The following is an 18369-nucleotide window of genomic DNA, read 5'->3' as shown; positions in this document are numbered from 1 at the left end:
GGTGAGCAGCCGGCCCCTCCCCGGCTCCAGGCGCAACCAGGCAACCACGCCCGGTGGCTTTGATGAGACCTTAAGGATGACACGTTGCCCACAGGTGTAGCCTGAGCATCCCAGGTGCTGGACAACACACATCAGCGTGTTCACTCTGAGTGGCTGCGTGACTGCGACGGGCCTAGACGTGGTAGGGGTGGGCATCCCAGGAGATAAGGGCACCCCGGGGGCCGGCCCGCCGCTATGTTACTCACCTCAGGTCAGTTCAAACCCACAGGGTCCCTGTCGGCCGCTCAGAAGAGGTGGTGCTCCCCCTGCCCCATTCCGCCCAGGGAAACCCCACCTGCAGGACCGCACGGCCGTGGGCACAGACGACACTTACCTGCCAGGCGGGCGCGGGAGGCCCGGTGAACGGACAGCGCCGGCTGCGTCCCGCGCAGGGCACGGCCACCTGCCCTGCTCCCTGACGGTCTTCAGCGGCGCCAGCGCACAGGCCGGGTGGCTCCCGTAGGACCCGCATCCGCCCAGCGTGCCCCCTCAGCCGTGCTGTCACCCCGGGGCCCCGGCTGCACACACCAGCCCGTCCCCAGGCCCCCGCCACCCCAGCTCTCAGGGCCGCTGGGCACGCTCCGTGTCTGCCGTCTGGTCAGAGGACGAAACGGTCACTAAGACGTTCCTCCTGGCGTTCCGGAACAACTCCCAGTGCACAGCACAGTACACACTCCAGGCCTTCAGGGTCTGGTGACCTCCCCGAAGACTGGGACCCGCTGTGGGTGAAGGTGAGGACACTCTCGGGTCCTGGGGACCCCCTCCCCCGGCAGCCGCCCCGGGCAAATACTGGCGCCCTCCCACTTCCGGCCTCACCTCCGTGAAGCCCCCTCCCTGAGGGCCCAGCCGCACCGTCTCTGGACCAGGGATTGTCCAGGGATGGATGCAGGGCCCACAGCTGAGAGCCGGACTCTCGGGCTCAGGCTCCGAGGCGAGCCCTTCAGAAGCTGCGATGGACACACAGCTGGGTGCCTGCCTCACTGTCGCACGAGCCGGCCCTGGTGGACGCCGTCACCTACACCGTCGCCTCTGTGGCCCAGGCCCGCCCTCCCACATCACGAGCCCCAGAGGCCCTGGGTCTGGAGCAGGGTGGTCAAGCCACAGACCCCACAAGGCCCCCATAAAGCTCCTCCACTTCTCAAGTGCCGGGAAAAGGGTTTGGGGAGAAGGAGGAAGGTGGCTGTTGGAAGCGTATCTGAGCGTCTCCGCTGCACACCTTCTGGAAGGAATCCCTCGTGTTCACTCAAGCGCTCATTCTGAACCCACTGCACTACACACAGAATACCAGCAGGCACTGACAGACGGACAGAAGGGGCGGTCACCACACCCACAAGCGCAACCAGCTGCGGGCGACGCGGGACCCCCTGGTCCGAGAAGACGGCCCGCTGCTGCTGCCGCTCTGAATAAGGCCATCAGCACGGCCACCTCCTGCCACGTCACGTGTTCACGACGGTGCCTGCCCTGCAGGGACGTGGCCTCACTGCACACAGCGGGGGTGAGCGGACCCGTGCGGCCCGCTGTGTCCCACGGCTCCTGAGCAGGAGACGAGAAGCCGAGGGGCACAGGAGGCTCGGCAGACGTGCAGCGGGCGAAGGAGAGCGGGCAGCCCTGGAGGGCAGGGAAGGAGGCCGTCCTGCCCCGACCCAGCGCCGTTGTCCCCGGGCCCAGCTGACGTCTCAGAACCGACACAGGCCTCTACCGCGTCTCCCCGCGCCGCAGCCCGGCTCGCCCCAGGAGCTGCCCTAGCTGCTCCAGGACGCAGATGGCAGAGGTCTGGAAACGGCCCCCAGCGGCTGTCGTGTGCACCCCGAAGCCGGGCACCGGAGACGCCCCCGGGCCTGTTCAAGGGCAGAGGTGGCTCTGCCTTCAGGGCAGACGGGGCCAGGGACGCCAGTGCCCGGCCCAGCACCTGGGTGGAGGGGGAGCCCCTCCCCCGGACGGCAGGCGTCTCAAGGGGACGTGAGAGGCCCCGGGAAAAGCAGCGCCGGAGCTCCAGAGGCAGACGCCGACGCCTGGGTGAGGGCTCCACAGAGGCCTTGCTGGCGGCCTCTCCCGCATCCGCTCTGACGGCTCCAGTGCGTCCCAGTCTGTTCCAGGGCTTCCCCGTCGTGCCGCCTGGGGCTCCTCGTTCTCACAGCGTCCCTCACGCCCCGAGTCCTCCCACAAGACCCGCCCCAGCTCCAAGGGCTTCGTCCGTCCCCTGAGTCGGGGAGGCCCAGGGGGCTGGACCACGTGACCCGTGACAGGGGACTAACCAGGCCTCTCCCTGAAGGCAGAGCAGAGCCCGGGATCTCCCTCGCCTGCAGGTGTGGGCGTGGGGAGGACTGAGCCGGACTGTGCCACGCTCTGCCCTCAGACCCCCTTCCTCCCCAGCCCCCAGCAAGGCACCCTTGGCTATGGGACATAACCGCTGAAGCAGCAGAGACACCTCGGGCCTCGAGGGTGTGGCAGGGAGGCCGGGCCTCGGGCAAGGGGGTCCTGGATGCGGAGATCCGTCCTCTGAGGCCCAGCCGCCCTGGCTAAGCACGTGGGGCCCTGATTTCAGGCGGCAGGAGGGAGGGACTCACGCCACTGGCCCAGCTCCATTCCAGGTTCAGAGGGTGGGCTGTGAGTCCAGCCGCCTGAGGAGACACCGCTGCCCCAAGCCCCGTCGCCAAAACAGCTCCTGAGCCTGTGGTTCCCGAAGCGGAGAGGAAGGTTCCCAGAGGGTGGACGCTGCCCGGGAGGCCCACAGAGGCTCTCCTCAGCGAGACACTCTTCCCTAAAGACAGGATCCCTCTGACACCCAGACGACAGCCCAGGTGCCTCCACCACCCGCCCAAGAAAACGCCTGCAGCCAGCGCTCCTCCACTTTAAAGAAGGAGCCTCGGGCTCTGCGATGCTCAGCTGCTGAACTCAGCATCGGCGGCAACCACTTTCAGGGAGGGGCAGGGGTGGTCTTAGCACTCACAGGACCCCTCGTGCCTCCAGACCGCCCCCCGGCCCCATGTGGATGGTGGAGTGGGCGTCCCAGGGTTGGCTCTTCTCTGAACAAAAACCTTCTCCAAAAGAAGGGCGCTGCCCACCAAGGGTCATGGGACACAAAATGCCGCCACACGGCAGACGCTTTGAGTCCGTCAGAGGAGGTGACAGCGACGTCCAGCACCTGCTAAGGACAGGAGGACGCGCCCCCCTCATGAGAAGAGAAGGCCCCCACGCAGGCCACCCACACCCGCCGTCAAAGATCCACGTGGGGCCTCTTGGTACAACCTAAACTTCCAAGAGCTGACGCCAAGAAGAGACGACCGCCACTCCCATCCCATCCCCCTACTCCCAACATCACGCTTGCTGAAAGCCAACCACATTCTGGGCTTCTTCCTACAGCCTCTTCCAAAATTTCCATACGTTTCTGTTAACTGCTGAAAGAGTCCTCTTCTACGGAAAATTCACTAATTGTTTCAGCAATTTACTACATAAAGGCGAAACACATGACTTGAAGAAAAATAAGTAAGTCACATCCACTCTTACAACCCAAACAGAATTTACTGTTTTGGCATAATTTCTGCTAACTTTTTCCTCTGCAGAAATTAGTTATTAACGCACATGAATTTAACTAAAGTTTACGTGGGATACAATTCAAGCATCCTTTTCATTTGGGAAACAGAAAACATCCTGCCTTGTAGCACCAAGTTAGATAAAATTTCAAAACAAAGCGCAACCCACCCGTGCCCCTGTGGCAAAGCTCCCTGAAGTCACCGAGGAACTATGCAGGGGTGTTCCAGCCGCCGTCCCTCGGGCACAACCACCAACCCACGTGCTCCGCTTCTTCCCCCAAATGGAGTCCCAACGCGCAGCAGGAATCTGGCTGATAACACGCAAATGAGAGCAAACTTCCTCATATAAAAACAGAGCCGCTTGTTTCCAAATACGTACAATCCAGCAGGCCGCGGCTGTGGCTGCTGTTTCCTTTCTCTGAGGGGTCGGGGCAGGGGTTAATCCCATACTCCTTCCTATCATGCATACCACTGACACCAATGTAGATGACTCAGACATCCAAAAATGCATCACTGGCCCAAGAGAGGATTCAAATATTTAGGGCCTGATAAGTGCCTGACACACGTGACGCTGCCTCGCTCTCAGGGACTCAGTGCTGGACACACGCAAACAGAAAACCATGACACAACAAGGCGGAGGACGCGGAGACAAAAGCAGGGGCAGAGACGAGGAAGAGCAGGCGCCGCTCCCAGGATGGGGAAGAAAGCCAGGCACAGAGGCTCGCGGGGAAGCCTCGGGAGGCGGCACAGACCACGATGTGACGCGGATGCGGCAGGGCAGGCGTCAAGGATGGGACAGGACGCAGGAAGAGCGGGCGCACAGCCAAGTCGCCAGCACCTCGCAGGCGATTCTAAGCAGGGAGCGACTTAATTCTCGCTGCCAGACTGCGGGCAGGCGACACGGTGGCGACGCGTCAGACAGACCATCAGACGGACCGAGAAGGCGGTCACGCGAAGGGGGACCCAGTCAGGAGGGGCCCAGGCTCTGGCAGGAGGTGGGCGGTGGTGCTGGCTGCGGCTGTGTGGCTGTGCAGACACGGCAGGATCACAGACCGAGGGTAAAGGTCAAGGAGACAACAGCAGGAACTCTCCTGTCCGAGCCCCTCTGAACTTAAGTCCTGCACAGAATCCACACCAAGGGTCGAAAGCTCCCGTCAGGGGCTGGTGGGGTTGGCCTCCCCCCAGCACCACGGCTGCGAGCGTCCTTCATGGTAACGTCACAGAGGGTGGAGCCCCTTGACCTGCTCTGAGGCATCCGCCAGCCCCGCATGCGCCCGCCTCTCCCTTCACTCGTTTAACGTCTGTGGAGACAGCTGCGGGGCAGGCAGTTCAGCAACCTGCTCCTCGGATGGGGAGTTCCTGAGGCATCACAGCACCCCGGGATGGAGGGCGTGGCCGGCCGGGCTCGGGCGGATGGGGCCCCACACTCACCCGGAAAGTAGGGGTGTCACAGCTCTGGCCAACAGCGCCTGGAGCTCGGATCTCACCACCACACACCCCCGGGGGTTGTACGCTTCGAGAACAATCACGACATGGAAACCCACCCAGGGAGGCAGAAGCAGAGCCAGCCTCTGCCCCCGGCCTCCCGACCCCGGCACGTCACTCTGCCCAGGAGCCGCCGAGCCCCCGGCACAAGGGGAAGCAGCAGAGGGAGAAGGAACCCAGCAGGCCGCGCTCGCAGAGCCCCAGGCCCACACTCCTCCGGCAGAGACCACCGTCTCTGGGGCCACGTGCCCGCTTGGCTGAAAAAGGCCCCGAGAGCAGCAGGGTAAGGATCAGGACCTACGGAGAGGAAGCAGGGGCGAGGGCTGTGTGCTGTCGGGGGCACTCCTACCACCCGCTCCGTAAAGGACAAAGTAATGCTCTGATGCCCTGAGCACCCGCAGGACACAGGCCCGCCCTGAGGCGCGAGCCACCAGGCTTTCCTGCTCAGTCCTCACCTCAGGCTGCAGGGACTGGACCGTGCGGTTGAAGCACGACTTCCATCAAGATGACCGAAGGGGCTTCCCTGGTAGCTCAGTGGTTAGGAATCCGCCTGCCGATGCAGGGGACACGGGTTCGAGCCCTGGTCTGGGAAGATCCCACATGCCGCAGAGCAACTAAGCCCGCGCGCCACAACTACCGAAGCCCAGCGCCTAGGGCCCGTACTTGGCAGCGAGAGAAGCCGCCGCAATGAGGAGCCCGTGCACCGCAACGGAGACCCAACGCAGCCAAAAATTAAAAAATGACCGAAGGCTGTCGTAATAAACAATAACTGAAATAAATCATCAAAAAGAATAAACATTCTAATTTTGGTAGGGTCTTGTATTCACAAAATCTTATTTTCCTAAAGACACAGTTTAATCCACATAAAAATCTCGAGTGATTCTAGCTTCTTCTCGATACTGACATCCGTTAAAGACTTACTAAAAAACCGTATTACGTAGACTAAGCGGCCATGTGCCATGAACTCGCAGTTGTTTCATCAAAGCACTCCACCAGCGGACACCACATGACAAAGTGCAACCCGGGCCGAAAAGAAGACCCAAAGGACAAGAGAACACAAGTCCTGAACAGTTGTGTGTTGAATGAGATATAGTAGGTATTAACACTGGCAAGAAATCTGGGAGAAAGTTGGGTGTTTTTAACACATACAAACGTTCCAAGTAAATTAAAGCAGCAAACAGACATACAAGTGAAAGTACATAAAAAAATATGAAAATTTTTGGGCTTCCCTGGTGGCGCAGTGGTTGAGAGTCCGCCTGCCGATGCAGGGGACACGGGTTCGTGCCCCGGTCCGGGAAGATCCCACATGCCGCGGAGCAGCTGGGCCCGTGAGCCATGGCCGCTGAGCCTGCGCGTCCGGAGCCTGTGCTCCGCAACGGGAGAGGCCACAACAGTGAGAGGCTCAAGTACCACAAAAAAATTTAAAACAATTTAAAAATGAAAATTTTTTAGTTGTGGAACATGTAGGACATTAAACAAAAGGCCACCCCAAAAAAACACACAGTATGTCAAATGAAAACATGACAACTGAAAAGGAAAATCACTTTAACAGAGCAAGCAAAGAACTCATAAAACAATGATGTAACAGGGGCCTGTGAAATCAGGGAACAACTGCAGAAAAACAGGGATGCCGCCAACAACCAAGAGGCTCCACCTCATACAGTAACCAGAAATTTAACCAGAAATTTGAAGTTTAACAACTGTTATCAGCCAGTATTGACAAGTACGTTGGTAGGCACATACTCTCTGTGGAAAGCAATTTATGGCTTCCAGCTTTAAATGCCCACATTTCTCCACCCGACTGACTATTCAACTTCTTCTAGGCACCCGATTCAACAGAACTCCTCCTCCAAGGACACGCACGCACGCCAACACCTCAACAGTCACGGGAACAAAGGAGCGCCGACGCTCCCCAGGCTGCACGAGACTCTCAGGCCAGAGGTGCTACGGGCGCCAACAGCCCCCAACAGCCCCAGGCACAGACCTCGGGCTGGGCGGCTGCCCCAGCCAGGCGCACGGGACCACAGCCGTTCCAGAAGCAGCTGGAACCCAGACCCTGCCCAGCAGGGCGGCCAGCAGCCAGCACCGGGCCTCCACAGGACCCTTCCGCCACGCTCCTCCAACACGCGAGCACGGGTCGACTGCGCACGGTCCCCTCGGGCGGCTCGCGGCACGGGGAAGCACAGGCGTCACGCGCGGAGACCGCCTCGCCTGCCCGCCTGCCCGGTCCTGGAGCCCGTGCTACCAGAGGCCTGGCGTCACCTCCAGCACGCCGGTGTGTCAGGTGAGAGCCCTCGGCCTCGGCTTGGGGCCGACAGCAGCAAGTGCAGCCCAGCTGGGTGCAGGCTCCGGGCACCTCCTCACTGCCGCTGACTGAGGGGCGGCAGAGGGGAAAATGTTCCCCCAAAGTGGAAAGACGGCAGCAGGAAAGGGTAACTCTTCCCTGGAAGCAAATGCAAACCAGAGTGAGAGGGAGGTGTAAAGCCCAGTGGATGAAGGCGCTCACCAGGAAGCTCGGGCGTCTGGCTGCCTCGCGCTGGGAGGGGCACAGCCACGCCCCGTGGGTGGTCCCCATCTTCCCCCTTGTGCAATCACAGGGGTGTATTTATCACCTCTTTGGTAAATGCAAGATTTTTTTAGGAGCTCCAGAAACATTTTTAATTAGGAAGAAATCCCACATCATCCCATTTTCAAGTAGAAACGACTCAAAGAGGGGAAATCATTTGGCGGTATTGTTTTGGTACAACCAGAAAAGAGTGGTTTCTGAACGGGCGTCAGCTAACACTCCGAAGATGCTGGGGGTGGTCTTCACACGCTGTAGTACACGGCACATCACGCGGCAACTGGATATAAACCCACTCATACAGTTCACGCGTCTTGAATACCGTAAATGACTCCTATTCCCCGCTGGCTTCTGCCTGATGCTGGCCGTCCCAGTCAGAGCTCAGCGCCCTCAGACACCTGGGCTGGTGGCCGTCCAACCAGGTTCCCTAGTGAGTCGGCTAACATATGTATGTATGTAGGTACAGTGTGTATGACCGTAAACTGTGCAACAGTGGAACTCGGGGTGTAACAGCTTGGTCCACATTTGAAGATACTGGTACCTGACATCCTCTTAAGGAAATGCTACCTCCAGAACTTAAGCTGGAAAGTCGCTGGAATTACTGTTTGAAGAAGAAAAATATCTACATGACTTTTTAGATTTTTGGTACACACATGAAGAACTGTGTGCAAACTGGAATGTCCTGTGTACTGATCCTCAAAACCAATAAATCTCGATTATTGAAAAAGAATTAGGGGAACAAGCCTAGTATTAGTCTCTTAAGACCGTGGTCACACTGTGCCTGCCCGCTGCACCTACCTGGGGTGGAGGGATGGCCACCAGAACGTTGGGACGGCCCCCGGAAGGACCGAAGTCTGACCACTACTTCCAGGAAGGCCTCAAAGAGGCCACCTCCCCCTCCCGGCTTCACCGCCTGCAGTACTCTCAGGCACGTCCACACCCTGCCCGCGGGCTCGCGCTGCCGTCCAGCTGAGTGGAGCTCCGCAAGGGCAGGGAACTCCCCGCATCACACGCTAAGGAAATGTGGTCTCTTCCCTACGAGACGACGGGAGGAAGGATGCACGCCGCTTCTGCTACAGCAGGCCCAGCTCTGTCCTACAGCCCTGGGACGTGCTCCAGGTAAGAAAGTCCTGTTCTCGTGCTGTCCTACCGACGCCTTGAATGCCTCTGGGGACCAGGACAGGACGAGGGAAGGGGTGGGGAGAACAGCACGATGCTGCTGTGCTCTGTGTTCCTTTCAAGAAGCAAATCAATCCTACTGGGATGGAAAAGGACAAGTAATAAGCTGCTATAGTTACTAGACTGTGAAACTCCACCACCATGGACTATTCAGTGGTCCAAAGAACAAAGAAGTGTCATGAACCAAGATGCACCCCCCAGTCCTCCCAAACCAGACCTAGTGGCTACTCGGCACTCTCGGACTGGGAGACACGGTGCTCCCAGGCTCACAGGCAGCATTCCAGGGGCACAGTGGAAATGAGTGCCATGGGATGATTTATACAACAGATACTTAGGGAATGCTTCCAGCACCACGGGCTAGGGAGAAGCAGCAAGAAAATGGGCAAAGCCTGCCCTCGTGGGGTCTGTATTCCTATGGAGGTTGGACTGCAGAAGAGGAGTCTTTGTTCCCTGAATGCTGGGGCCAGAGGGAAAAGGAGAAATAGTCATGGCTCTCCACAAAGTGCAGAACTCACCCGGGTCCAAAACCTCAGTTAATGCCTTTGTATGTAGTTTGGTAAGAACAACTTACAGAGCGCACGAAGCAAGGAGCAGAGATGCACCTAAGCAAAGGGTAAGCACCGGGTCTTCTGACGCCCAATTCCACTGCTAGTAAACAAGACTCTCTCCAAAGTCCCAGCCAGGGCTAGTCTTTGGAAATCCATGATCACCATGATTCCTAGATTTCTGATTGACAGAGAAACAGCTGTTGTAACCTTCCCTCCTCTGACCTTTTCAAGTAGCAAGATGAAATAACTAATTTAGTCACCAAAAAAAAGAAAGAACAAAAGTTGTCTTACCCCATTTTAACCACCAGTCATACTCAGTACCAAATCTCCATCTAATTAGAACAGAACTGCAAGGAACAGCAGATTCAGAGGTGCTGAGACAAGTCACCCGTGACCAGCTCTAAAGGCAGAAGCCTTAGACTGACTTTAAGGACGCAAGAAACGGTGACTGAGGAAGAATCTGATTATTTAAGCAAATGTTTCTAGACTTGCAGCATTAAACCACCCACTCTGAAAGTACCAATCACCTCGAAAATAACTCAAAAGGAGGCAGAATCTCGTACCTCATTAAAAAAAAAAAAAGGCCACTGGGTCGTACAGGGCAACCTCCACTTGACCACACCATATCAAGTGCTCAAATTCACTCCACAATTCTGGGCTTGACAGCCTCCTGAAATAGTAATAATTATCCCATTACTAAACTTGCTGATGGCTAACCACTGAGAAGCAATAGCAGAGACAATTAAATGAATTACAAATTACTGTTGGATTCTCTAAAAATAAAAATATTTTCATGTGATTATGTAGTGCTGAAAGGAGAAACCAGAGCAGTCCCTGAAGAGGCTGAGGACAGCTAGTGGGTAATCAAGCAGGAACGGTGCGGCTGTAGTAGACAATAAACAAAGTGAAAACTGACTGGAAAGATGCTGCCCACAAATAATGTCCCTGGAGCTTCCCCACATCTGTACTGAAGACTCCAGCAGGCCAGATACACAGGTTACAAGAGTAACTTCAGGGAAGTCTAAAGCTACCTCTGCAAACTTCTACAATGTGCCCTTTGTGGACCCTCAAGAGGAAGAAAGATGAGCTACCGGGGCAGGTGTGACCAGTGGTATCATCTGTATCACAAAGAAGCAGTACCTGGGCTGCTAAAAGCAAACCTGGAGCCTTTGGAACCTGAACCGAAAAGGCAGGAATGAGGCAACTGGCCATCAATGAACTACATCAAAGCAACGGAGGTGCAAACCGCAGCGAACGAGAAAACAAAGCATAAGTGAGAAAAGCACAGCACACTGCTGCCCCCTCAAGACTGTGCTCCGGGGAGCTGAACAGAAGACCTCCATCCTGAGCGACTGTTACGATAACCCCCCGAGCATGGAGGAGACGAGCGCACACATGATGTGACAGCCCCGCGGCAGGCTCTCCCAGACGGTGGGCTCCGCTGCAAAGGCATTCAGGGCTACAGGAAGACTTTTGGTTTTTTAATCGGAAAGCACAGGGACTAACAAGTGACCAGACCTGTAATGTGAATTAAATGCTCTTGTCCCAAGCCGCTCCTTACGTGGTGTCACTATCAGTGCTGCAGCAGCACTCACCTAACCGTTCACAGCTGTTTCACAGCACACTGGACCCAAGGCTGCGGGAACGAACCTGCCTGCTTCCAAATACTCGGCAAACAAGACCCGACAACAAGTTCTCTTTCCTATTTAATTAACATTCCTATCACCAGACGTGCAGAATAACGGCAATTTTCAAAGTGGGAATGGTGAACGTGTGACTGTGACGCTCCCCTCAAAACATGTCCCCAGAAGAGGTTCATCTTCCACCTGCGCCCTCAAGTGGAGGGACTTGCTCACAGCCGGGGCTGCGCTAAACCCGACCATCCCAGCACACTCAGACGTGTAAAGCCAAGGTTCCAATAAAACGCTTCCTGGACGCCAACAACTGTGGGCTGGACGAGACTTCTCTTCATTTACCTGGTGTCCTGAGGGGGCCATCGAGCCTGTTCTACCGAATGGTTCGTTCCACCCACCAATGAGAAATATAATCTCCAAGTCAGGGAACTGGCAGCCGTTCCTGTGAGCTTCTCACTTAGTAACAGAGAAACCACCTATCCTGACAGCAACAACGAAAGCAGACTTTCTGGTACTAGGGTTTTAGTTTGTGAAAGGAGATTCTACAGTGTGGCTTCCCAGCGTGTGGTGTGCCTATACCTTCTCACAGGCTCCGTGAGCTGAGACGCGGGGCACACGGAAGCCCCTTTCCTTGGCTTCCTGGGTCCAGCTGTCTTCCAATACTTACATTCAAGTTCGCAATGTCTTTTTTAACACCTTCTTCTAGCAGTCTCACACTGCTTAGTCCCAAAACAAACTCGAGTGGGGTAGTATAAATACAATCAAACTCTTATTTAGTATTCCTCTGGCTGGAATTCCAGTTATCAATGGTTATCATGACAGATTATACTGATTGAAAACCAAAAGAAATACCTTTACCTGCGCCCACACCTGTATTGTTCCATGACTTTACTACGCATATTATCTTTAAACGAGCTGGCATCGAACGTAACCTAGAAAACTGCAACATATTCTGAAGAATGGAAAACTGGACAGCCGTTTCCTCCCTCACCAAAGAAATGTTCAATAAATTGCTAATCATTATTCAACACTGACAGGAAAATTTTCATACGCACTCCAAATACACCAAAGAACACACGTAACTGAAGTCCAGCATCGGCCTTAGTGACCGGACACAGCAGGAATGAAAGGACCCTGGCAGCCCAGGCACAAGTCACACACACACGCGCAGGAGGCCTCGCCCCCCTCGGGAAAGAATGCACCAAACACATTTGCATTTATTTTCTTTTTTTTTTTAAGCAAATGACAAAGACCCAGTTCACCAGCTTAACTTTTTAAACCTAAGCTTAACACGTTACATATTTAAACAATTGTCAAAACTTACTAAGTTGCCAGCATTCATGCACAACTAGAAAACATCCTCAATTTATATTAAACCAGAAATGTATTACCATTAATTCATTAATATCTTTCACTACTAAATACTGAAAAAACTTGAAATTACTCTGTGGAAGATGCGCCCTGGCGACGTTAACTTCACAGCAGCTGACACTACTTGGCTCATGTTTCAAACACAATGGAAAAGCAGGTCCGTGCTGGTGTTAGTGTACGGAAGAGTCACGGCCACCTTGGATTACGTTTAATAAAAAAGCAAAGTGCATACAGAGATTTACAACAATTTTAAAGACAAAAAACAATGGTCCTATCATGTGGTCCCAACAATAAACTCAAAAGTCTATGACAAGTAGGGCTCCGACGAGCTGTGTATAAATACTTTAGATTAAGTACAGTTACACTGAGAGTCGAGTTCATGTGAAATCTTCAAAAAAAAGTTCCTGCCAATCCTCCCGTGGCGCGCGCCAGAGGGGACGCTCTGCTGCGCACGTGCGGCGAGCTACTTGTTATCCAAGCGCAGCAGCTGCTCCTTACCATTTATCGTCAAGGACTTCAGCTGGCCGTCTTCTTCGACTTCCACTCTCTCTTGACCATTCTCGACAATCCTGCGGGGGGGGGGGGGGGGGGATGAGAGGCATTTTACAATCTTGTTAGCAAATATGTAAACACGTATGTGAATATAAATGCGTATTTTTACAGGACTTGCCACAGATATACGTGCAGTTACTGATTTTGTGGCTGAAGCCAACCTGCTGAGGACAGACGTTTCTTAAAATCTGACACTGAACACGGGCACAGGCACTAGCAGTCAGAACGGTCCCGGTTTCACTATGTGGTTCCATTTTACCATCCAACACACTATTACCCGTGAACATGGCTCTAAGTAAGGGTGATGTCTAATATATAACACTGAGCAAAAATTCAGAAGGAAAAGCTCTAAATCGGAGATTAAGATTCTCATGGTACCAGACAGACTTAACATACAACCCGTATGTCACACACTGGAGGGTGTGCAAAGAAAATGTGGCACCAATGAAACACCATACCTACTTATTAGAAACATGAACTAGGGAAGATCACTGTACCTCTTTGTAGTGATTTTTCTGCCATTAACCACTTTAGTAGAAGTTGATATAGATTTGTAGTTGCCCATCCCACTGCCACCAAATGCCGTGGAAGAGAATGAAGTGAGGCCCCCATGACCTAGTGAACCAAAGGAAGTGAATCCTGTAGGAAAACAGGAAAGAAAGATTAGAGACTGGTATGTCCACTGTTGATTTAATGCACACACTTCCATCAGAGCTACAGGGCAGGAGGAACCCCCCACTTTCCAAAGGGCTCTGCTGGGCTTCCCTGCACTTCACCCTACTTAAGGGGAGCAACTTGGAGCCATGCATCTCACAGGAATGGGGCGAAGTTCCTGCCACAGATGGGCAAAGCCAACTTGCTTCTGACTTGCCCCTTGTAATTGTGACCACAGGGAATAAAAATCTGAATTATTAAAAAGCTGAATACCACCAAGAATTATCTGGAAAAGCACGGGTCTGCAGTTCACGGACTAATTCTCAATTACATGGTGATCGACTACGGACACTGACTTCCACAGCCACACCAAAGCAAGCCAACTTCGATGTCGAGACTGCTTGCTTGTTCAAAGAACTTACCTACCTGTCCCACTCCAAAAGGCCCACATCACAGCACACGTTGCACACTCCCTAACAACTCTTCCTGAGGCTCCTTAAAGGTAAGGACTGCGTCCCACACACATTTCTTAAATGAAGTACTGTTGTGATCTTTTTAACCAGCTCTATTTTACTCTCCCTCACACTGAGCACACTACATGGCATCTAACGAAAGGATCTGCTGGACAGAAGTGCACCGACACGTGCCCCGTGTAGTCAAGTCCAGCGGCATTTGAGAAGAGCCCTCGCAGGTGCATTGTGTGGGGTGGCCTGTACGAGGAGCACAGCCAGTTCTCACCACAGAGCGTTTACACAAAAATGAGCACCAGAAACACAGCAGCTCCTCTGTTAAGAGGAACTGGGTGAGCTTCAAAGAAAAGCTAAGATTACAATTCTTCAGGTGAAACACAGGGTTGCATCAGGCCGTGTGCACATGACTGCAGCTGGCGGACGGCCTGTACATCAACAGCTGAGCTCTGTGCGGCAGCCGAACACAAGTGACCACGCCTCACCTGGGGACTCAGCTTGGCTCTGGTCACACAGAGACCGCATTAAAGCCCCACCTCCTGACCCCATCAACCTGGACTCGCCTAAGATACTGGCATTTTTTTTAACTGTTGAGGTTAGATAAAAAAGGATTTAGTGAGATTGTCTAAGCGGGTTATTTCAGTTATTTATCTCAAAACACCTTACTCCTTTTAACCAGAAATTTCATTAAATGCTGGCCACCTTTAACAGTTAAGATCAGAAGTAGGTTTTCAAGTATAACATTCTTGGGAAGATTAGGAAAAAAATGTAGGTTACTAAGCACAGCCTTGTACACATAAAAAATACTGGCAAATCTGCTAAGCTGTTCTACCAAAAGGCATTATACACCTACTGCAAAGTGCCCGAACTAGAAGAGCACGGCACTGATGTCTGATCACACGTTTAGTACCTGTATCAAAAGAAGAAAATCCCCCTCCAAAAGAGGGAAATCCACCGAAAGTGGAGAAAAACGACCCCGTGCCTCGGTTCCGGCTTCCGCGGGGGCCCCTTCGATTCCCAAAGAAGTCCTCAAACGGGTCTTCTAAAAACAAACAAAAGTGCTTTGTGAAATCTTGATTCAATTTTGCTTTTTCACAGGAGAGCTTCAATAAGGGTTAATGCCTTATGATACACTGTTCCATTAGGAACAAAAAACTTACCAAGAAATTACAACAATGTAGCGTATCTACAGAGCAGCCAGAAGTCCATCTAACCAGCAGTTTTACTTACTTGTTTAATGCAACTAAAGCTAGAATACATCAGGGATTTACAACAAACAAACAAAAAAACACAACACTATAAACATAAAACTCAAGGCCATCAATCTGCACTACAGACTTGGACAGAGAGCTGTTTTAACATAGCTTTTTACTGAAAGTTCTGGTAGACACTGTCCCAGCTGATGCCATTTAAAAGGTTAGGATTTCACACCTAAGCAGTCGTACTGCATGGAGTCTGGGTTGCCTTCTCCAAAGTCATTCAGGAATAAAAACAAAAATGGATTTTTCTACCATATTTACGTATAACGCAAGAGAACGCTGTAGCAGAGTGAGGCAAAATTGAACAGCCGGTGACTCTGAGCCAAGCGCTAAGGAATCCCTTTGACTTTTCTGTAAGCCTGACATCTCAACAAAAATTTAGGAAGGATAAGCTGAAGTCAAATCTGAATAAATGTTAACTGGCACACACTACATTATACTTTAATAGAAAATTACTAACGTGAATAGGCATCATATTACTACTGGAGATACCAAAGTGCTCCTGAAAATAAAAATAAGATTAGCCTGGACACTTTAGGGGCTTTTTTTGGTTGTTATTATCAATCAGTGAGCACCTACTGAAAACATGAATTATACAAGCTTTTAAAAAAATTCACTGAGGTTCTATGAAATTAATCAGCGCTATACTTTTTTTTTTCGAGGAAACGGGAATTCTTTAAGAAATGAAAACAAGGACTCCTGATGGATGAGTAAGCTAGAAATGCACATTGGGGAAAGAGAAAAGCAACCCATGACACACAAACTACAGAATCAGCACGGCATATTTTTAAGACAAGGCAAGAGTGACCAAAGCAGGAAGTTAATGCATTTGAGTAGTGAAATGAAAGAAATAAAAGTAAACAGAAAAATAAACACACAGTGAGCACAAAACCAAGTAGAAACTGAGATTCACGGCGCACTCGTGTTTACAGACAAATGTGACCTGAGCAGCGTGCCACACCCCCAGGGTAACTGGCAGTGACCTGAAAGGATGTGCGAGAGGTTACGTGCGCTGTTGCTCACAGACCCTGAGGAATGACCAAGGGCCAGGCAAGGCCAAGGCAGCTTAAGCAATACTCAGAATGGGGGCGAGGAAAGGGGTGGCAAAACGACATGGCCGCACGCGCCTAGAGCCCGTGCTCTGCAACAAGAGCAGCCCCCGCTCGCCGCAGCTGCAGAAAGCCTGTGCTCAGCAACCAAGACCCAAAAATAAATAAAAAATTTTTAAAAAGCAAAAAAAAAAAATAAAAACCTACAAGGCCTCTCTTAAATAAGAGAGCTATGCAAAGTACACGAAAACAGGCCTGAAGAAGCAAACATTTAGAAAACCTGGTCACTGGTGGCCTGTTGAGAGACGAGAAAGAAGGAATGCTAGAGGGAGAAGGAGTGAACATGTGCACAGAGACCAGGTCCACCGCCCCAAAGGGGGCCCGAGCCCCACGCAGCACTGGGCAAGGGCCTCTGTTGTGAACAAGAAAGCTCCAGGGCCTGCTGGTCTTGCGCTTAATTCCCACGTTCCACAGTAAACGCCACTGTTTTCAAACACAACTTTAAGAAATTCATTTACCAGCTACCTTGTGAACAGGGCTTACAGTCCCATTATTACCATATTTAGAAGTGTAAGTAGAAAAATGGACCATAAACTTTATCTAGAGCTGGAGACATTCTGTAAATTTCTTCAGAGACTTCATCCTGTTCAAATAAAATACAAGCGTTCTATTTACTAAGTCACCTCTTACCTTATTATCGTGGCCTACACACCTGCAGTGACACATTCTCTATGGATCCGAGCTACAAGATGGCAGATAATTAACGTTCTTATGTTACAACCACCCACGTTAAGACACACAAGCGTAATATAACAAGTACAGTTTAAACTCACAGTGCAGTAGTTTTTCTCTTTCAAGCAGTAGCCGTTAAGAAGAACCTGCAGGACCAGCTTTAGATGTTCACTATCCATACATGAGTTCCTAAACGATGTGCTGTTCTGCACATGCTCTGAAGTTTTAGTTTACACTGAATCGCGTTGTTTGCGTCCTTCTGCAATGTTCCTTTTATTACTGCCATAACAATCAGTTATGTTACAATTTAAGGTTCTTACAGCAACTGAATCTTTAAAGGTTGTTCACAAGGCTTTTGAGACCAGCTTAAACCAGTGTCCATGTGATGCCACCACTGCACAACAGTTTTAATTTGTTCACATGAAGCTAAATTAAGCCTTTCATAATTATAAAATCACCTCCTTCAGAAGCTACTTCAAAAGATGGTTGAGTAGTATGTTGTAAGAAGGCCAGCTAGCTTTTCAATTACATTTTCTTGTACTTTTGTATTTTTATTTCTAAAATCTTTTATCTTGCATATTTTTCTATTATACAGCCTAAATATGACTTTCTACAATTCAAGTAGTCACCGTATTTTAACGTGTAATTTCAGATACTACAGTTAACCCTAAAAATGGAAAGTCTCATTTGTAACAGTCATGGTGACACCAAACAACACGTTACAAAGAATGTCGTGATTGTAGTGACGCGCTGTTAACAGGCGCCACCGTGAGGCCAGGCAAACCCTTCCTAAGGCCCCCCATCACTGGCTGCTGCTGGTTTGGGGAGTGTGGACCACGAGCTTTCACGATCTTCAGCCCCCAAGCTAAATACCATTTTTAAAGACCCTTCAATCCAGCAATTCAATTCTACTTCAGGGAAATCAACTCATCAAACATGGAAATAACTTACTATACTAAAGGAGTCCAAAGCATTTATAGTGAAAACTGAAACTTACCTAACTTTCCAAAAGAGTAAATGAATGGAGAGCATGTTAAATGCAAGTATTTGAATGGTCATCAAGCTTACGCTTTAGAAAAAGGCAGAAGAGAACATACATATATATATATATACACACACACACACATCCCAACTATAGTATCTGAAAAATGTGGACTTTCAATTGGTGGTAAGACAAAGGTTGATTCCCCCTCCCTCCTTTTAATCTCATTTATGTTTTCCAATTTCTTACGTTGAGTCTGTGTTATATTATTATTTTTGAGGTTAAAAGGGGCAAATACTGCATTTACTATAAGTTTTAATAA

The 18369-nt window shown here is 51.5% G+C and overlaps 1 protein-coding gene across 2 annotated transcripts in view; it reads right to left on the bottom strand.

Moving 5' to 3' along the window:
* Window positions 1-18369, bottom strand: part of DNAJB6 (DnaJ heat shock protein family (Hsp40) member B6) — a 67621-nt gene that overhangs the window by 21381 nt on the left and 27871 nt on the right. For both annotated transcript variants that reach the window (XM_060021203.1, XM_060021205.1), the window contains exons 6-8: window positions 14936-15067; window positions 13402-13543; window positions 12851-12921 (exon numbers count right to left, since the gene is read on the bottom strand). In XM_060021203.1, coding sequence (XP_059877186.1) covers window positions 12851-12921; window positions 13402-13543; window positions 14936-15067 — 345 coding nt within the window. The remainder of the gene's footprint in view (window positions 1-12850; window positions 12922-13401; window positions 13544-14935; window positions 15068-18369) is intronic.

This window comes from Delphinus delphis, chromosome 9 (assembly GCF_949987515.2).
Source record: "Delphinus delphis chromosome 9, mDelDel1.2, whole genome shotgun sequence".
NCBI lineage: Eukaryota > Metazoa > Chordata > Mammalia > Artiodactyla > Delphinidae > Delphinus > Delphinus delphis.
The sequence above is the reverse complement of the archived record's forward strand: the minus strand, read 5'-3'. Positions and strand labels throughout refer to the sequence as shown.